This window comes from Pseudonaja textilis, chromosome 6, assembly GCF_049901715.1.
Source record: "Pseudonaja textilis isolate UNSWEBS1 chromosome 6, rPseTex1.2, whole genome shotgun sequence".
NCBI classification, from domain to species: domain Eukaryota; kingdom Metazoa; phylum Chordata; class Lepidosauria; order Squamata; family Elapidae; genus Pseudonaja; species Pseudonaja textilis.
The window spans coordinates 48328977-48344204 of record NC_141995.1 but is presented as its reverse complement, the minus strand read 5'-3'; the positions used below and the strand labels follow the sequence as shown (position 1 = coordinate 48344204).

Sequence of the window (15228 nt, the reverse complement as noted above, 5' to 3'; positions counted from 1 at the left end):
CACACCCACGAACACACAGAGGCAGGGATGGGATTCAAATTTCTTAACAACTGGTTCTTGGGCGTGGCCTAATTTGTCAGGCAAAGCAGGCAGGCAGATTGAGTTGCTCACAGAATCACAGATTCAGAGAGCTATCTTTCTGCTATCGGCTACCTGAGTCTTGTCACATAAAATTTGCTAGCAAGCAAACTCACAACATTAACTCACAACACGCCATGTATGTAAATATTGAATTTTTGATTTAAAAAAGAGCAACCTTTACCCAAAATCAGGCAAAGCAGGCAGGCAGATTGAGTTGCTCACAGAATCACAGATTCATTTAGAGATCTGTGTTTCTTCCATCGGCTACCTGAGTCTGCAGTGAAAAATAGAAGCTTCAGGACTAAGGGAGGTTAGCTAATCTAAAGACTAGCTAGAAAGCAAGAAATCCAACATTTCCCTACTTTCTAGCTAATCTAAATCTCCTGGCACAGCAGAACAGCTGATGCTCGGGGTTGGGGGGGAAGGAAAAATAGCAACTTAGAGGCAAGTTTGGCAGGTAAGGAATGAGCGGGTGGGGAGGGTTCCCGCTGGCCATGCCGGCAGCATAGCCTTGTATTCCCAAGCAGCCTGGATTAATTGCTTTGGGTGGGGGTGCTCTGAGGATGACATTTCTCTGTGAACCACCAGAATTTTATCACAGACCATCATAAATTCACAGGTGGGAGGGGATGGGTGATCAGGAGTGATGAGAAGATTAGCAGTAACAGTAATGCAGACTTTGTAATAGTTGAACAGTGTTGAGGGGATTATTTGTTTAGCAGAGTGATGGCGTTTGGGGAAAAACTGTCCTTGTGTCTAGTTGTTCTGGTGTGCAATGCTCTACAGCGGCATTTTGAGGGTAGGAGTTGAAACAGTTTATGTTCGGGATGTGAGGGGTCTGTAGATATTTTCACAGCCCTCATTTTGACTCGTGCAAGATACAGGTACTCGATTGAAGGCAGGTTGGTTGCCACTTTTTTTGTCTGCAGTCCTAATTATCCTCTGAAGTTTGTGTCTGTTTTGTTGGGTTGCAGAACCAAACCAGACAGTTATGGAGGTGCAGATGACAGACTCCAACATTCCTCTGTAGAACTGGATCAGCAGCTCCTTTTGGGCAGTTTGAGCATCCTGAGTTGACACAGAAAGAACGTTCTTTGTCGTGCTTTTTTGATGATGTTTTTGATGTTAGGTGTCCTTTTTAGATCTTGTGATATAATAGAACCTAGAAATTTGAAGGTCTCTACTGTTGATATTGTGGCGAGTGGCCGGGAGGCGGGGCTGGGGGTGATGAGTGACATTACCCACCCAGTCACATGACCAACTGGCCATGCCTACCTAGCCAGAGAACCGGTCGTTAAACAATTTGCAGCCCACCACTGGGCAAAGCTCATTCAACCACAGAAATTTGGAGCTCGAGGATTCCCCGTGCTACATTCTCCAGGTACACCTGACTGGTACAACTCGAGTGAGTGATGGGAGTTGTAGTACCCCAGAAGGCATCAAACCCAGGCGCCCATCCTCCAACAATCTGCATTCCATCACCCCTTCCACACAGTTAAAAGTCTTCTGAAGGACATTTGGTTTCTATTTTTACGGGCGCTGTAACAATCTCATAATCTCTTCTTTCCGCCCAAATGATCAGGATTTGCTTGAGGATGTTAAAGTGAAATGCACATAATTGCAAATTTGCTTATGTTATTCATAGGGGCCTAGACCAAGGGAGGGGGCAAAAAACACTAACGGTAGGTACCTGACAATTTATAGGGCTGGGAGAAGGAGTGGGGGAAAAAAAAAAATCAACATTTGAACAGTTTCTTTTGTGCTCTCGTGTTCCATTATGGAAATGAAAACTATTTTTCTTTATTTATTTTTTTAGAGCAGCAGCCAGGGAGAAAAAAAACCCTCAATTGTCAAAGAGAACAAGAACAAACTTATGCAAATATGCAGTAGATACTGAAATTTGTATGGAATCTGAAGGCATCTAACCCCCCAAAATGGCAACGTGCACATTGTCTATTCTATTCTATTCTATTCTATTCTATTCTATTCTATTCTATTCTATTCTATTCTATTCTATTCTTCATTCTTCTATTCTATTCTATTCTATTCTATTCTATTCTATTCTATTCTATTCTATTCTATTCCCTATATTCTTTTTCCTTCTTCTATTCTATTCTTCATTCTTCTATTCTATTCTATTCTATTCTATTTTTCATTCTTCTATTCTATTCTATTCCTATTTCCTTCTCTATTCTATTCTTTTTCCTTATTCTATTCTATTTTATTCTATTCTATTCTTCATTCTTCTGTTCTATTTTATTCTATTCCCTTCCCTATATTCTTTTCCTTCTTCTATTCTATTCTATTCTATTCTATTCTATTCTATTCTATTCTATTCTATTCTATTCTATTCTATTCCCTTCTCTATTCTATTCTTTTTCCTTATTCTATTCTATTCTATTCTATTCTATTCTATTCTATTCTATTCTATTCTATTCTATTCTACGTGGACCCCATCTTTTTTGTGGCAGCCCCTCAAATATTGGAAGGCTGCTCTCCTGTCTCCCCTGGTCCTTCTCTTCCCTAGACTAGCCAGGCCCAGTTCCTACAATAGTTCATCGTACGTTTTATCCTCCAGTCCCCTCATCATCCTGGTTGTTCTTCTCTGCCCTTTTTTCTAGAGTCCCAAATCTTGTTTAAATCGTGGTGACCAAAACTGGATGCAGGACTCTAGGTGTGGTCTTACTAAGGCTTTATTAGTTAGTACCTCCCTTGATCTCAATTGAATCCCTCTGTTGATGCAATTTAGGATTACATTGACTATACAAGACAGAAGCAGAGTGCTGAGACTCTAGAACGAGTGCAGAGAAGACCAATGAAGATGTTGAGGGGAAACATATGAAGAACGGTTACAGGAACTGGGCCTGGCTAGTCCAGAGAAGAGAAAGACCAGGGGAGACAGGATAGCAGCCTTCCAATATTCGAGGGGCTGCCACAGAGAGGAGGAAGGGGGTCAAGCTATTTTCCAAAGCACCTGAAGGCCAGACAAGGAACAATGGATGGAAACTGATCAAGGAGAGATTCAACCTGGAAATAAGGTGAAATTTCCTGACCGTGAGAAGCTTTTGCCTTCAGAAATTGTGGGAGCTTCATCACTTAAGACTTTCAAGAGACCTGCATATACTAAATTTCTCCACACAGGATGTGGCACCCACAAACCCTGTAGGAATTGGATGGAAAGTGCCATTTTAAAAAAAATACAATAAAAACAAAGAAGGCAAAAGGGACTTTTTATCATCTAGGGTGGACAAGTGATAAAGCAAAAAAAAAATAAAAAATTGGAGCATGATCCCTATTTTAATACTGAAAATGGAGATAAAGATGAAACCAGAATATTTTTTTCCCTGTTGGGCTTAATGGAAAAAGACTTGGAGAAAAAGTTTGGAACTTTGACACTATATATGTTGACAGCAGCAAGATTATTGTATGCACAAAAATGGAAGGACCCTTCGATTCCTACCACGGAAGAACGGTTGCAGAAGATGATGGAGTTGGTTGAAAACTGACCATTTTGATGAAAGGAAAGAAGAGAAGGACTGTTTGTTTCCATATGGAAACCGCTTCTGAACTTGGTGCTTGGAGCAGACAAGAATGAAGCTTGGATTTTGGATTTCACCCATTCGATCGATCGATCCTTATAGAAATGGCTCGTTTATATTATTATGAAAAAAAAGCATAAAGTTATGGCTTGATGTTAACGCCCGATTTTACTGCAACAGAAAGAGTCGGAAGTCAAGATTTCTGTTTCTTTTTTTAAAATTATTATTCTTCACTTTTCTTCCCCCTCTTCCTCCCCACTGTTTTCCTGTTTATTTTCCTATTTTATATCTTATAACTCAAGAGGGAGAAGGAGAGGGAGAGAGGGGGAGGGAGAGAGGAAGAGAGGAGAGGGAGGGAGGAAGAGGGAGAGAGAGAGAGAAGGAGGGAGAGAGAGGGAGAGAGGGAGGGAGAGAAGGAGGGAGAAGGAACGAGAGAGGAGAGGGAAGGAGAGGGAGAGGGAGAGGAGGGAGGGAGGGAGAGAGGAGCGGGAGGGAGGGATGGAGAAAGAGGGAGGGAGAGAGAGAAGGAGAGGGAGGGAGGGAGAAGGAGGGAGGGAGAGATGGAGCGAGAGGGAGGGAGAGAGGTTGAGAGAGGGAGGAAGGAAGGGAGAAAGAGGGAGAGAGAGACAGAGAGAAGGCAGATCTCTGGATGAACCAAACTACTTTCTCCTCCTGTTAATTTGGAAGATTTAAACCGATCTCAGAATTGGGCTCCAGATCCAATTCGGCTCCGATCGTGGCCTGCCACCTTCTGCTTGTTTACTCTAAGCCGGGCTGTTTTCTTGGACCCTTCGTTGATAAAATGGTGTGTGTGTGTGTGTGTGTGTGTGTGTGTGTGTGTGTGTGTGTGTGTGTGTGTGCAGTGATTTGTGGTGGCAAACAAAGGCAATCATGCCTGCCTAGCGCATATTATAACAGGCGTCCTTTCAGCTCAGCTCGACAGAAAGTAATTAGAATGCTTTTAATGTCCAGAAGACGACGGCTGATAGGCTGTCACAGATGTGCAGATTTATGAATATTTATATGGTGGTTTATAGCTGACACTTTTATCAGTTGAGGAAGATAAAATATCAGCCTGACTCAAAAGCTCGACAGTCAGGTTAATAAAATCTCATTAAAGAGAATGACCTATGCAATTATATAGGATTTATTGTAATTCATTTTTGATTGTAGCCTGCTTAAAGATGCAATTTCCAATTTCCTGGTGCCAATTTTAGGCTTGCATATCAAAACGAAAGGAGACCTAAGGCCGAGTAGGGAAGAAGAAGGAAGGAAGGAAGGAAGGAAGGAAGGAAGGAAGGAAGGAAGGAAGGAAGGAAGGAAGGAAGGAAGGAAGGAAGGAAAATAGAATGGTGTTTTTCACATTTCAGAAAGATTCTGTCTAAAAAGAAGGGGAAAATATTTTGACCATCTTGCATGGCAATTAAGTCCTTCAAGGCTCAAAAGACATTTACTCCAGCATTAAAGATACAAAAAAACAAAGTGCAGAGTTATGCTTGGGGATTTTTCATTATTATTATTATTATTGGTCTGTTTTCTGCAATTATGCTGAATTGAGGTTCTCTCTATGTCATGGAAACAAGTCACTGGGAAGACAGGTGTCATTCTGAGAGCTTTCCACACACACACCCTTTTTTTCCTCAGTTCACAGGAAAAACAGCTTCGTGTCCTCTTCCAAATGATCGGGTTGCAGGAGAGGAGAGGAAAAGCGATAAACAGAAGAAGGCGGGGCAAGAAGAAGAGGAAGGAGGAGGAGGAAAAAAAGAAGAGGAGGAGGAAGAAGAGGAAGAAGAGAAAAGAGGAGGAGCAGGAGGAGGAGGAGGAAAAGAAGGAGGAGGAACAGGAGGAAGAGGAGGAGGAGGAAAAGAAGGAGGAGAAAGAGGAAGAAGAGAAAAAAGGAAGAGCAGGAGCAGGAAGAGGAGGAGGAGAATGAGAAGAAGGAGGAGGAAGAGGAGGAGGAGCAGGAGGAGGAGCAGGAGGAAGAGGAGGAGGTGGAGGCAAAGAAGGAGCAGGAGGAAGAGGAGGAATTAAAAGAGGAGGAAATGAAGGAGGAGCAGGATGAAGAGGAGGAGCAGGAAGGAGGAAAAGAAGGAGGAGGAGCAGGAGGAAGAGAAGGGAAAAAAGGAGAAGGAAGAGGAAGAAAAGAGGAGAAGCAGGAAGAGGAGGAGGAGGAAGAGGAGAAGGAAAAGGAGGAGCAGGAGGAGGAAAAGAAGGATCAGGAGGAAGAGGAGGAGGAAAAGAAGGAGGAGGAAGAGGAAGAAGAGAAAAAAGGAGGAGCAGGAGCAGGCAGAGGAGGAGGAGGAAAAGAAGGAGGAGGAGCAGGAGGAAGAGGAGGAGGTGGAGGAAAAGAAGAAGGAACAGGAGGAAGAGGAGGTGGTGGAGGAGAAGAAGGAGGAGGAGAAGAAGAAGAAGAGGAAGAAGACTAACTAGTGCTAATATGGTCTCCACAAAAAGATTAAGGATGGAATTTTGTTTGCTTTTAAATCCATGAAGAGTTCCTTCTGGGGAGCTTTTGTTTGGGATCACATTTCTTGAGGTCTCCCAAATGTAAGGACACAAGACCATCCTGGAAGGATGCCTGGCCTACAATAAACTACAAATTGTTTTTGTTTTCATTCTTGTCTCTTGATATATTTTGACAAGGAGAAGTTCTCAAGATCTTCCCAATTTGGTTACCTCAAAGCCCTTTCAGGTGAGAATGATAGTCATGGCAAGATCTGAACTCTGGCAAAACTCTGAAGTTTGAAAAGCGCAGGTGTTCTTGTGGACCACCAGCAGTCAGCGGAGCTGGCGGCAGACTCGGACAGTGAGGAGGTTGAGGAGGAACATGGGCCAGTCCTGGAGTCTGGGGAAGGTTCTGTGTCGGGGACAGAGATGGGGCCAGGGCCATCTGACAGTTATCAGCTGCCTTCGGAGTCGAGATCAGTGGGGAAGAAGAACAGCTAGAGCCTGTTCCCAGTGTGCGTATGCACAGAGCTGCCAGAAGAAGGGAACAGCTAAGGAACAAGGGTCGACTCAGGAGTAAAGGCTCAGGTGGATGGTGAATGGCCCCTCCCAGAGAGAATAAAAAGGAGCAAAAGGGGAGTGGGGTTTGCAGCAGACAACCAATTCAATTCATTTGGGTGAAGATCTGTTCCTGACTCCTTGCCAAGTAATTGCTGCTACAGTGTGGCGTTTGGAAGCTATCAGCCTGGCAGCTCCCCAAGCCTGATAAAGGTCTGTAATTGGGAAATCTCTTGAGCCGGGACTTTGCTGGAGAGGAATTCACTGTAAACTAAATAAAAAGGGGTTTATCGGGACATGGAGTTAGCTTCACACTGTTGGGGAAGCCTAGGTTACAACAGATGTGGCCAAAAACTTTGAAAGGAGGAATAGCGGTCCAGGTCTTAAAAGTGGAATCTCCAAAGGGAAGGGAGAAGAGGAATGCTTGAATGTGTGGATGGTTGCAAGGAAGCTCTTTTCTGGCGTTGGAACACTAATAGTTTAATTACAAGGTAAATCAACAGTGAAAGATGTCCAGGCAACATACAGACCCAAGCAAACCTGAGTTGGTACCAGGGATGGTCTTGTTCTGACCCAAACCTTGTTCCAAGGAAACAAACACGAAACAGAGGTAACAACAAAACCTTTTAATGATTCTTTATGAATTCCGTTCCTTCACAGTTAAATGGCTGTTTCAAACTAATTGTCTCTGATAATAACGAGCCTTATCAAGGTGGTGCAAGGCTGCCAAGAGCACTAGGTAAAGTTGCCAAGGAATATTTTAAACACAAAGAGTCTCCAAACACAAACTAAGAGAGTCCAAACGTCCACCAGGCTCGAGGGCAAAAACTTCTTTGCTTCCTGCAAAGAACTCCAGTTTCTCAGCTGGCTTTTATCCCTTATGGGAGGAGCCATCACCTTGCAGCCTTACTACCGAGTCGCCCATGCTATTGCAGCTGCTCTTTCCTTCGAGCAGCCCTGCGTGCACGTGCACTGGGCACAGGCTCCTCAGGGACCTCTGCATCACTGTTGCCAGACCCCACAATCTCCGAAGGCAGCACTCCATTTCCCGATGGTCCTGGTCCCATCCCTGCCTCACACGCAGGCCCCTCACCTGAGTCCTCGCTCTCCGAGACCTCAGACATCTACACCTGCTGTCGGTGAACCACAACAGGGCTTCAAAAAATTTAGCAACCAGTTCTCTGCCCGGTTGCTGGGAGGGCGTGGCCATGGTGGGTGTGGCCTAGTCATCTGCCTGCACCACGGTGTGGTGTGTGTGTGTGTTTTCATCCTCCCCTGGCTTCGGAGGCTTTCCTCAAGCTTCCGGGAGAGCAAAATGGGCTCCCCGGGCTCTGGAGGCCCCACGGAGGCCGGAAATGGGCCTATTTCCGGCCTTCTGGAACTTCTTGGAGGCCCAGTTTTTGCCCTTCCCATGCCTACACACAGGCCCTGCACTTACTTGGGATCCAAAATGGAGACTCTTGGGAGGGGCGGGATAGGCGGGGCCAGCCAGTCATTGCAACTAGCAGTTTCGTGAACTGGATGTAAAATTAACATCCGGTTCTCCCGAACCGGTGTGAACCAGTAGCAAACCCCCCCACCCCCCACCCCCGGGTTGTACTGGAAACGAAGTAATAAAGATGCAAGATGTTTTTGGAAAATTTAGTTCTGGAAAAGTACAGAAACCTTCCCCAAATCCACTGGAGAATACAATGGATGTTCTAATATTCCCAGAACATTTTGTCCCTGAGATGAGAGCAGTTAGAGGAAGCCTTATTTAAATTCAACAGATCTCCTACGAAGAGATTGGAATTTTAATAGCAGAGGGATTATGTGTCTTGAATGTTCTCCAGATGCCTCCTATGTCAAAACATGGGGTAAGGCCTCCTCTTTCATGGTGTGAAGGAAGGTCCTTCTCCAGATATAAGGTTTTGCCCTCAAAAGGTGACCAGGGGTGGTGGCATCACCCAAATGATGACAAGGTTAGTGGCATCACCCAAACTGCTGGGCTAATCCCCCGTTTCCCTGAAAATACAACCTACCCTGAAAGTAAGTCCTGGCTTGATTTTTACATGTGCGCCCAATATAAGCCCTACCCTCAAAATAAGCCCTAATTAAGAACCCGCCCACTCGAGAGTGGATGGGTGAAAAGTAAACTAGGGTGGGGATGGGGAGTAGGAGCTGCCCTACTACTTACTTTTGGACAGTTGTAGCTGGGCCTTACACACCTGCCTTGCGGGCCCATTTCTTCTGCAGTTGGCAAGGCTGGCAAGGCAGGTGTGTTGAAGGCCTCTGTAGCTGATAACAAACCTCTGGATTGATCCTGAGCCCTGTTATTGGCTGCAGAGGCCTTCAGGAAAGCCTTGCCGGCCACAGAAGAAGTTCCTGAAGGCCTCTGACAGTGAAAAGGAGGCCAAGGACGAGGCATGCAAGTGAGGTTAGTCAGTGGATGACATCCCCTGAAAATAAGACCTGGTGCCTTTTTTGGTGGCAAAAAAGATATAAGACAAGGTCTTATTTTCAGGGTTATACAGTGGCAGTAATATTTGGGAACATCTAGCCCACTTCACATGGTTCTCCACTTCAGTTGGCTTTCTCTTCTGGGAATCAGGGATAGCCTTGGTTTTCTCAGAAGGGGTAGATCTCAAATGTTAACCCCTCACACGAATGGCGTGAGATGGCTGCCACTGGTGAGTTGTGATGGGCTTAGAGGAGAAGGAAGGGCAGCTGTTTAGAAAGTTCAAGAACATCCGCAAGAAGTCTTCTAAACCTCCCCAGGGAAAGCAGCTCTGGGACAAAGGACAAGATGGTGCCACAGCTGACACCAATGACATCAACCAGGCAACACCCCAAGTACACAATCGGACCATATGGGTAGTGTGCTTGTCAGTGGACATAGTGAAAAGACAGAGCCCAAGCTTGGATTCATCTCGTGTGTCTTACTATCTCCTGCCTTCAAAGGGTTTTCTCACAATGCTTGCACAGAGACCAGGCGTGCCTGAGCACGAAAAACCAAGAGCGGAGGTCAACTTCATGGGACTGCCTGAAGAATTTTTCAATCTCCAGATTGGACCTACGTTAAAAACCTTTTCCCACGGCCGATATTTCTCTCCAAATCTTCCTCCTCTCTTGTAGGCAAGTCTGAAAATGGTGACCCACCAGAGGCTACATCTGGATCTCCAAGTGTAGAGAGTCCAACAAAGAGCAAAATTAGGCACACACTGTCTCTGAGCTGCAAAGCCTCAGTTGACCACTAGATGGTAGCAAAAAGGATAAACCCATCCCTCCCCCAATACTTTGCTGCCATCTAGTGGGTACCTTGATAAGATTCCTCCAGTGAAGAACCGAAGCTAACTCTAACTGAAGTGAGCACCTGTCTACGGCCGCTCCATCTCTACCTAAGGGACGCTGGGGTTATGCTCGACACTGTAGTGCAATTCCTTCAGAGCTGGATCAGATCCGGGTTCAAGTTATCCCTCAGTCACGAAAGCTCACTGAAGAATTTTCTACCTGCCATTTTGTCCTCGCCCAATCGAATCAAGGATGCTTTTTCAAGAGGCAACTGGACTTTCTTGGCTTTCTTTGAAGATGTTTCACTTCTCATCCGAGACGTTTCATTTTTAATCCCAGAAGCTTCTTCAGCTCCGACTGGATGGCGGGGAATGGAAGGATTTATATTCCTTGCAGACAGCTGGTCATTTGCATCCTTTTAGAGGGCCGTTGAGGCCACTTGGAGGTTTATATCAGTGTCCTCAGAGTTCCCTGAGTGGTGCAAATGGGTGTGGAAATGGGTGTGCTGAAAGGAGCTGTGTTGTAAAATGGAGATAAATGATGTTGTATCCTTTCCCCGTCTGTGGAGTGAGGGCTGCTCAATTTTGACATAGATGGGCCTCTTTGACCCCTCTTTCAAACCAGCTGTCAAAGAGGCCATCTTTGTCCAAATTGAACAGACGGGGAAAGGATACAACATTATCTATCTGCACTCTACAACACAGCTCCTTTCAGCAGTTCCAAGGAGGCTCCACACCCATTTGCACTACTTAGGTGACCCCCAAGGACACTGTGAGGTGAGGCTCCATTCAAAATCCAAGAAAGATATAAACCTCCAAGTGGCCTCGATTGGCTTTCTAAAAGGATGCAAATGACCAAAGAGTATAAACCTTTCCATTCCCCACCATCCATTCCCCAGACAAACCTCCAAGTGGCCTCGATGACCCTCTAAGAGGACGCAAATGACCAGCTGTCTGCAAGGAGTATAAATCCTTCCATTCCCCCACCATCCAGTCAGAGCTGAAGAAGCTTCTTGGAGGAGAAGCAAAATGTCTTCAAAGGAAACCAACAAAGTCCAGTTGCCTCTTGAAAAAACACCTTTGGGACAACCATGGCCTGGAGGACTGAGAATCTCCATCGATTTATGCCCAATCTACTTCCACAAAGAATTTTTATTGCAGGGGGGCGGGAGAAAATGGAGAAGGAAGCTGCTGTTTAGGAAGAAAGCTCAGCTTCTTGACCCAAAGTCAATGCTAGAGATATTATGTAGACATGCAAACTCTTTGATTCATGGATGGCTAAGGATTTTTATACAGCTGCCTTTTTCCAAGAAGGAGCAACTGCCCAAGCCATGGATGGCTACCTCCTACGAACTAAGATCTTCCCAGGTGAGTGTAGAAACTTGGATCTCCTAAAGGGAGGAGAGAGAGCAAGGCTAATATGGCTTAGACAATTGATGTCAGCCAATGGATGCATGCTGGCCGAGGGAATCCTGGTAGTTTGAAGTCCGTGGATCTTGAAGTTGCTGAGGTTGACAAGCCCTGCTCTATGTCAACGGGAAGGGATAAAAAGAGAAGAAGGCCCATACCATAAGAAGATCTGAAGATCTTCAGGAAGACACGTGATCTTCATGTCGTTGTTGTGAGTTGCGAAGTCGTGTCCGACCCATTGAGACCCCATGGACAACAATCCTCCAGGCCTTCCTGTCCTCTACCATCTTCTAGAGTTCATTTAAGCTCACGCCGACTGCTTCAGGGACTCCATCCAGCCCGCTCCTTCTCTGCCGTCCCCTTCTTCTTCTTCTATTGCTCTCCATCGTTCCCAGCATTCGGCTCTTCTCCAGCGAGTCCTTCCTTCCTTCTCATGAGGTGGCCAAAATCTTTGAGTTTCATCTTCAGGATCTGGCCTTCTAAAGAGCAGTCAGGGTTGATCTCCTCTAGGATTGACCGGTTGGATGGCCTTGCAGTCCAAGGTGTCAACTCATAAAATATTTCTCTGGTCTTTTTTAGAATTGCCAACAGAAAAGGGAGGGGGGAGCAGTGCGGCAGCTTGCAATCCAAAACTGCATTCCATAAATGTTTTCAAAAATAGTAACTAGTTGACCGAAGTTTCTGCCGTGCAAAATTCTAACTGGAGAGCATGATTGGTGACTCTGGGCTATGGAGGTGTCCCATTGGAGAATATGAATTACGATATACACCCAGGGGATGGTGGGGAAAACCAGGGTCAAAGGTAACAATGAATTATGTGTCTTAGAGTTGGCTGCACCCAGGCAGTGCCGGCATGTTCACTCCCAATAAATCCTTTTAGAGTTTTGGAAGTTTGGCTCGAGACTCAGGATTTAATTGGGGGTAACTGCTGGAATCCTAACACAAGGTACTCGCAGGAGACTTCTCCTCCAGCTTCAGAGTTCAAAGATCCTCCATTCTTTGGCACTCAGCCTTCCTTACGGTCCAACTTTCCCAGCCATACATTGCAACTTGGGAAACCATGATGTCATGCCCCTGGTGGAGGCTGACTCTGAGGGAGAGGAGGAACAGCCGACAGGTAGTGGAAGGGTGGCTCCGAGGTTGTGGAGGAGGCTGGGGAAGGGCAGAGGCCGGCTGGGCAGTCAGAGGAGGACCCAGGCCCATCCTCTATCCATCCTAGGGCATGCAGGGAGGAGAGGATAAGGGAGAGACATGGTCTACTTGGGAAGAGAGGGCCTTGATCCTCTTCATGGACTGTAGTTGTGACAACTGAATAAGAGGACGGATGTGCGTATGGGCAAGGGCTGGAAACAAGATGTGATGACCCAGGGTGGGATACAAAATAAACAAAAAAAAAACAGTCACAAAAAAACATTTCTTCACTTTGCTTCCAAGCTCCAAATATCCTTGACTGGGACAAAAATCTCCCACACGAGCAGTTAACAGAAGGAGGAAATGCCGTTTAAATTATAAAGAGTAAAAAAAAAAAACACAAACCAGGCAAGATAAGGGCTGGAAGATGTCCACAGATAACAGAACACACACTGGGAAGGACGTCAAACTCAGAGAGGAACCATAAACTAGAGATATTTCCATGCTTTGTTTCCAGCACTCGCCCATACGCATGTCTGTCCTCTTATTCAGTTGTCACAGCTGCAGCCCATGAAGAGGATCAAGGCCCTCCCCCCCCACAGTAGACCAGGTCTCTCCCTTATCCTCTCCTCCCTGCATGCCCTAGGATGGATAGGGGATGGGCCTGGGTCCTCCTCTGACTGTCCACCCGGCCTCTGCCCTTCCCCAGCCTCCTCCACAACCCCCGGAGCCACCCTTCCACTCCCTGTCGGCTGTTCCTCCTCTCTCTCAGAGTCAGTCTCCACCAGGGGCATGACACATAGTCTTTACGCACTCTTGTTGGCAGGGGGATGTCTCTGCTTTTGAGTAGGCTGTCTAGATTTGCTCTAGCTCCCTCCCCAGGGGTCTTCATCGCTTGCTTGAATGTGACAGAAAAGGTACACAAACCCACCTGGATCTTCACAAACTCCTCCCCTAACCAAGGTGCAAATGCACTCCCCACCAGGGCAGAGGAAAAATCTGAAGCCACACCCTGACCTCACCCAGGGGAGGCCTTCTCAATCAAGCCTTTCATTCCAATCAGAACAGAGCCGGGACCTTAGAGGTCTTCTAGTCCAACCTCCCACTTCCAAAGGAAATGCACTTTGGTTGCTCCCAAGCAGCTTGGCTTTGCAAGGGAAACCGGGGGGGATCCAACTGGCCACCATAGGATGGTGTCCTCTACCCCGAATAATTGCGGGGAGAGGGCTCCCACTTCACCCCCCACCCCGAAATCCCCAGGGGCTATTCTGGGAGGGCGAAACTTTCCAAGACCGGCCAGCCTTATTCTGCCACCGCCCCGATGCCCTCTGCACAAGCTCAGGTGCCTTTCCCCAGCTTTTTCTCGGTCGGGGAAAGGAGCCAGTCGCCTCCAGGCTATCCGAGAGCGAGAGGAGGGGCCTCGCCTTTTGTCCTGTGGAAAGCCCACCCACCCACCTGTCCCCCACCCCCTTCCTCCCCCGCGGAGCCAAAGTTCTTACCTGCGCTCAGCTCCAGAGTCCCCTCGCCGCCGCCGCCGCCGCCGCCGCTGCTGCTGCTCGGCGCCCCCTGGTGGTGATGGTGGTGGTGGTGGTGGTGATGTTGGCCGTACCTGGCCGAAGAGGAGGAGGAGGAAGAGGAGGAGGAGGAGGAAGAGGAGGAGGAAGAGGCTGCGGCAGCGGCAGCAGCCGGCGCCTGGGCTCCCAGTTGCGGGGCCGAACTCCGTGCCGGGGGTCCGTGGGAGGCGCGGAAGGGGCCGGGCGCCGGGTAGGGCAACGGGGGAGGCTCCCCCAGAGCCGAGGAAGAGGAGGCGACGGCGGTCAGGGGCTGCGGTTGGAAGGGCCCGACGCCCCCCCGCACCTGCGGGATCTCCACCATGGTGGGCCGCTCGTAGCGCTTGCTGAGCGCCGGCCGACGCCCCCCGGGGAAGGTCTTGAGCGCGCTGTAGGGGCTGCGCTGCGGCGGCGGCGGCGGCGGCGGCGGCTGGGGCTGCTGCGGGGGCTTGTAGAGCTTGCCCCCCCCGCCGGAGCCCTCCTCCACCGCCGCCTGCATGGCCTCCTCGCTCAGCATCCCGCAAAGCGCTGCGCCTGGTTCCCCGCTCTTCGCCCGGGCACCGTCTGTCTGGAGCGGGATGGATGGTGACACCGAGTCCCGGCGCGCGGCGCTGTGCGGGGGTGGAGGAGGAGGGGGGAGAGGCGGGCGCCTGATTGACAGGCCGCCTCGCCAATGCCTGGAGGGAGAAGGGCGGGAGAGCGAGCGAGCCGGGAGCTCCCCCCACTCTACCCCCTCCCAATCCCGCCCCCTCCTCAGCCCAGCCGCTTAATCGGAGCGGGCCAGGAGGGCGGAGGGCACTAAAGGCGCCTCCCGCCCCCTGGAGGGGGTCTCTAGCCCGGGGGAGGGAGGAACGAAGGGAGGGGAGGCTTGCTCGAGAGTCAAGCCCCTGCAGCCCCCCACCCCCGGGCATGCCCCCCACCCCCACCCCAAGCACTCCGAAGAAGGGCAGCCGTCCTGTGCGCCGTCTGCGGGCACCTTTACGCGCAAGGAAAGCCCCCTCCCCGCAGGGTGTAGTGGGAAATCCAGACCACCCACCACCCCCTGGAGGCGTCCCCCCACCCCTTATCTTCTCGGAAGGCATGGGGGGAGGGGAGCGATTCTAGGCGCCCCTCTTGGGGGCTGGAGACCCGCACTCAACTTCGCGCCGCGCTTTTGTCTTTGGCGCTGCCTTGCCGGACAATTGCGCCCTTATTCGTAGCCGGAGCTGGGGGAGGGAAGAAAGTCGGTGGGGGCAATCCCCGCCG

The 15228-nt window shown here is 48.7% G+C and overlaps 1 protein-coding gene across 2 annotated transcripts in view; it reads right to left on the bottom strand.

Moving 5' to 3' along the window:
* The window catches only part of BEND4 (BEN domain containing 4), a 32722-nt gene extending 18153 nt beyond the window's left edge, over positions 1-14569 (bottom strand). For both annotated transcript variants that reach the window (XM_026700042.2, XM_087936803.1), the window contains exon 1: positions 13933-14569. In XM_026700042.2, the coding sequence (XP_026555827.1) occupies positions 13933-14500 (568 nt within the window). In that variant the 5' untranslated portion in view covers positions 14501-14569. The remainder of the gene's footprint in view (positions 1-13932) is intronic.
* Between the last annotated feature and the right edge of the window lie 659 nt (positions 14570-15228).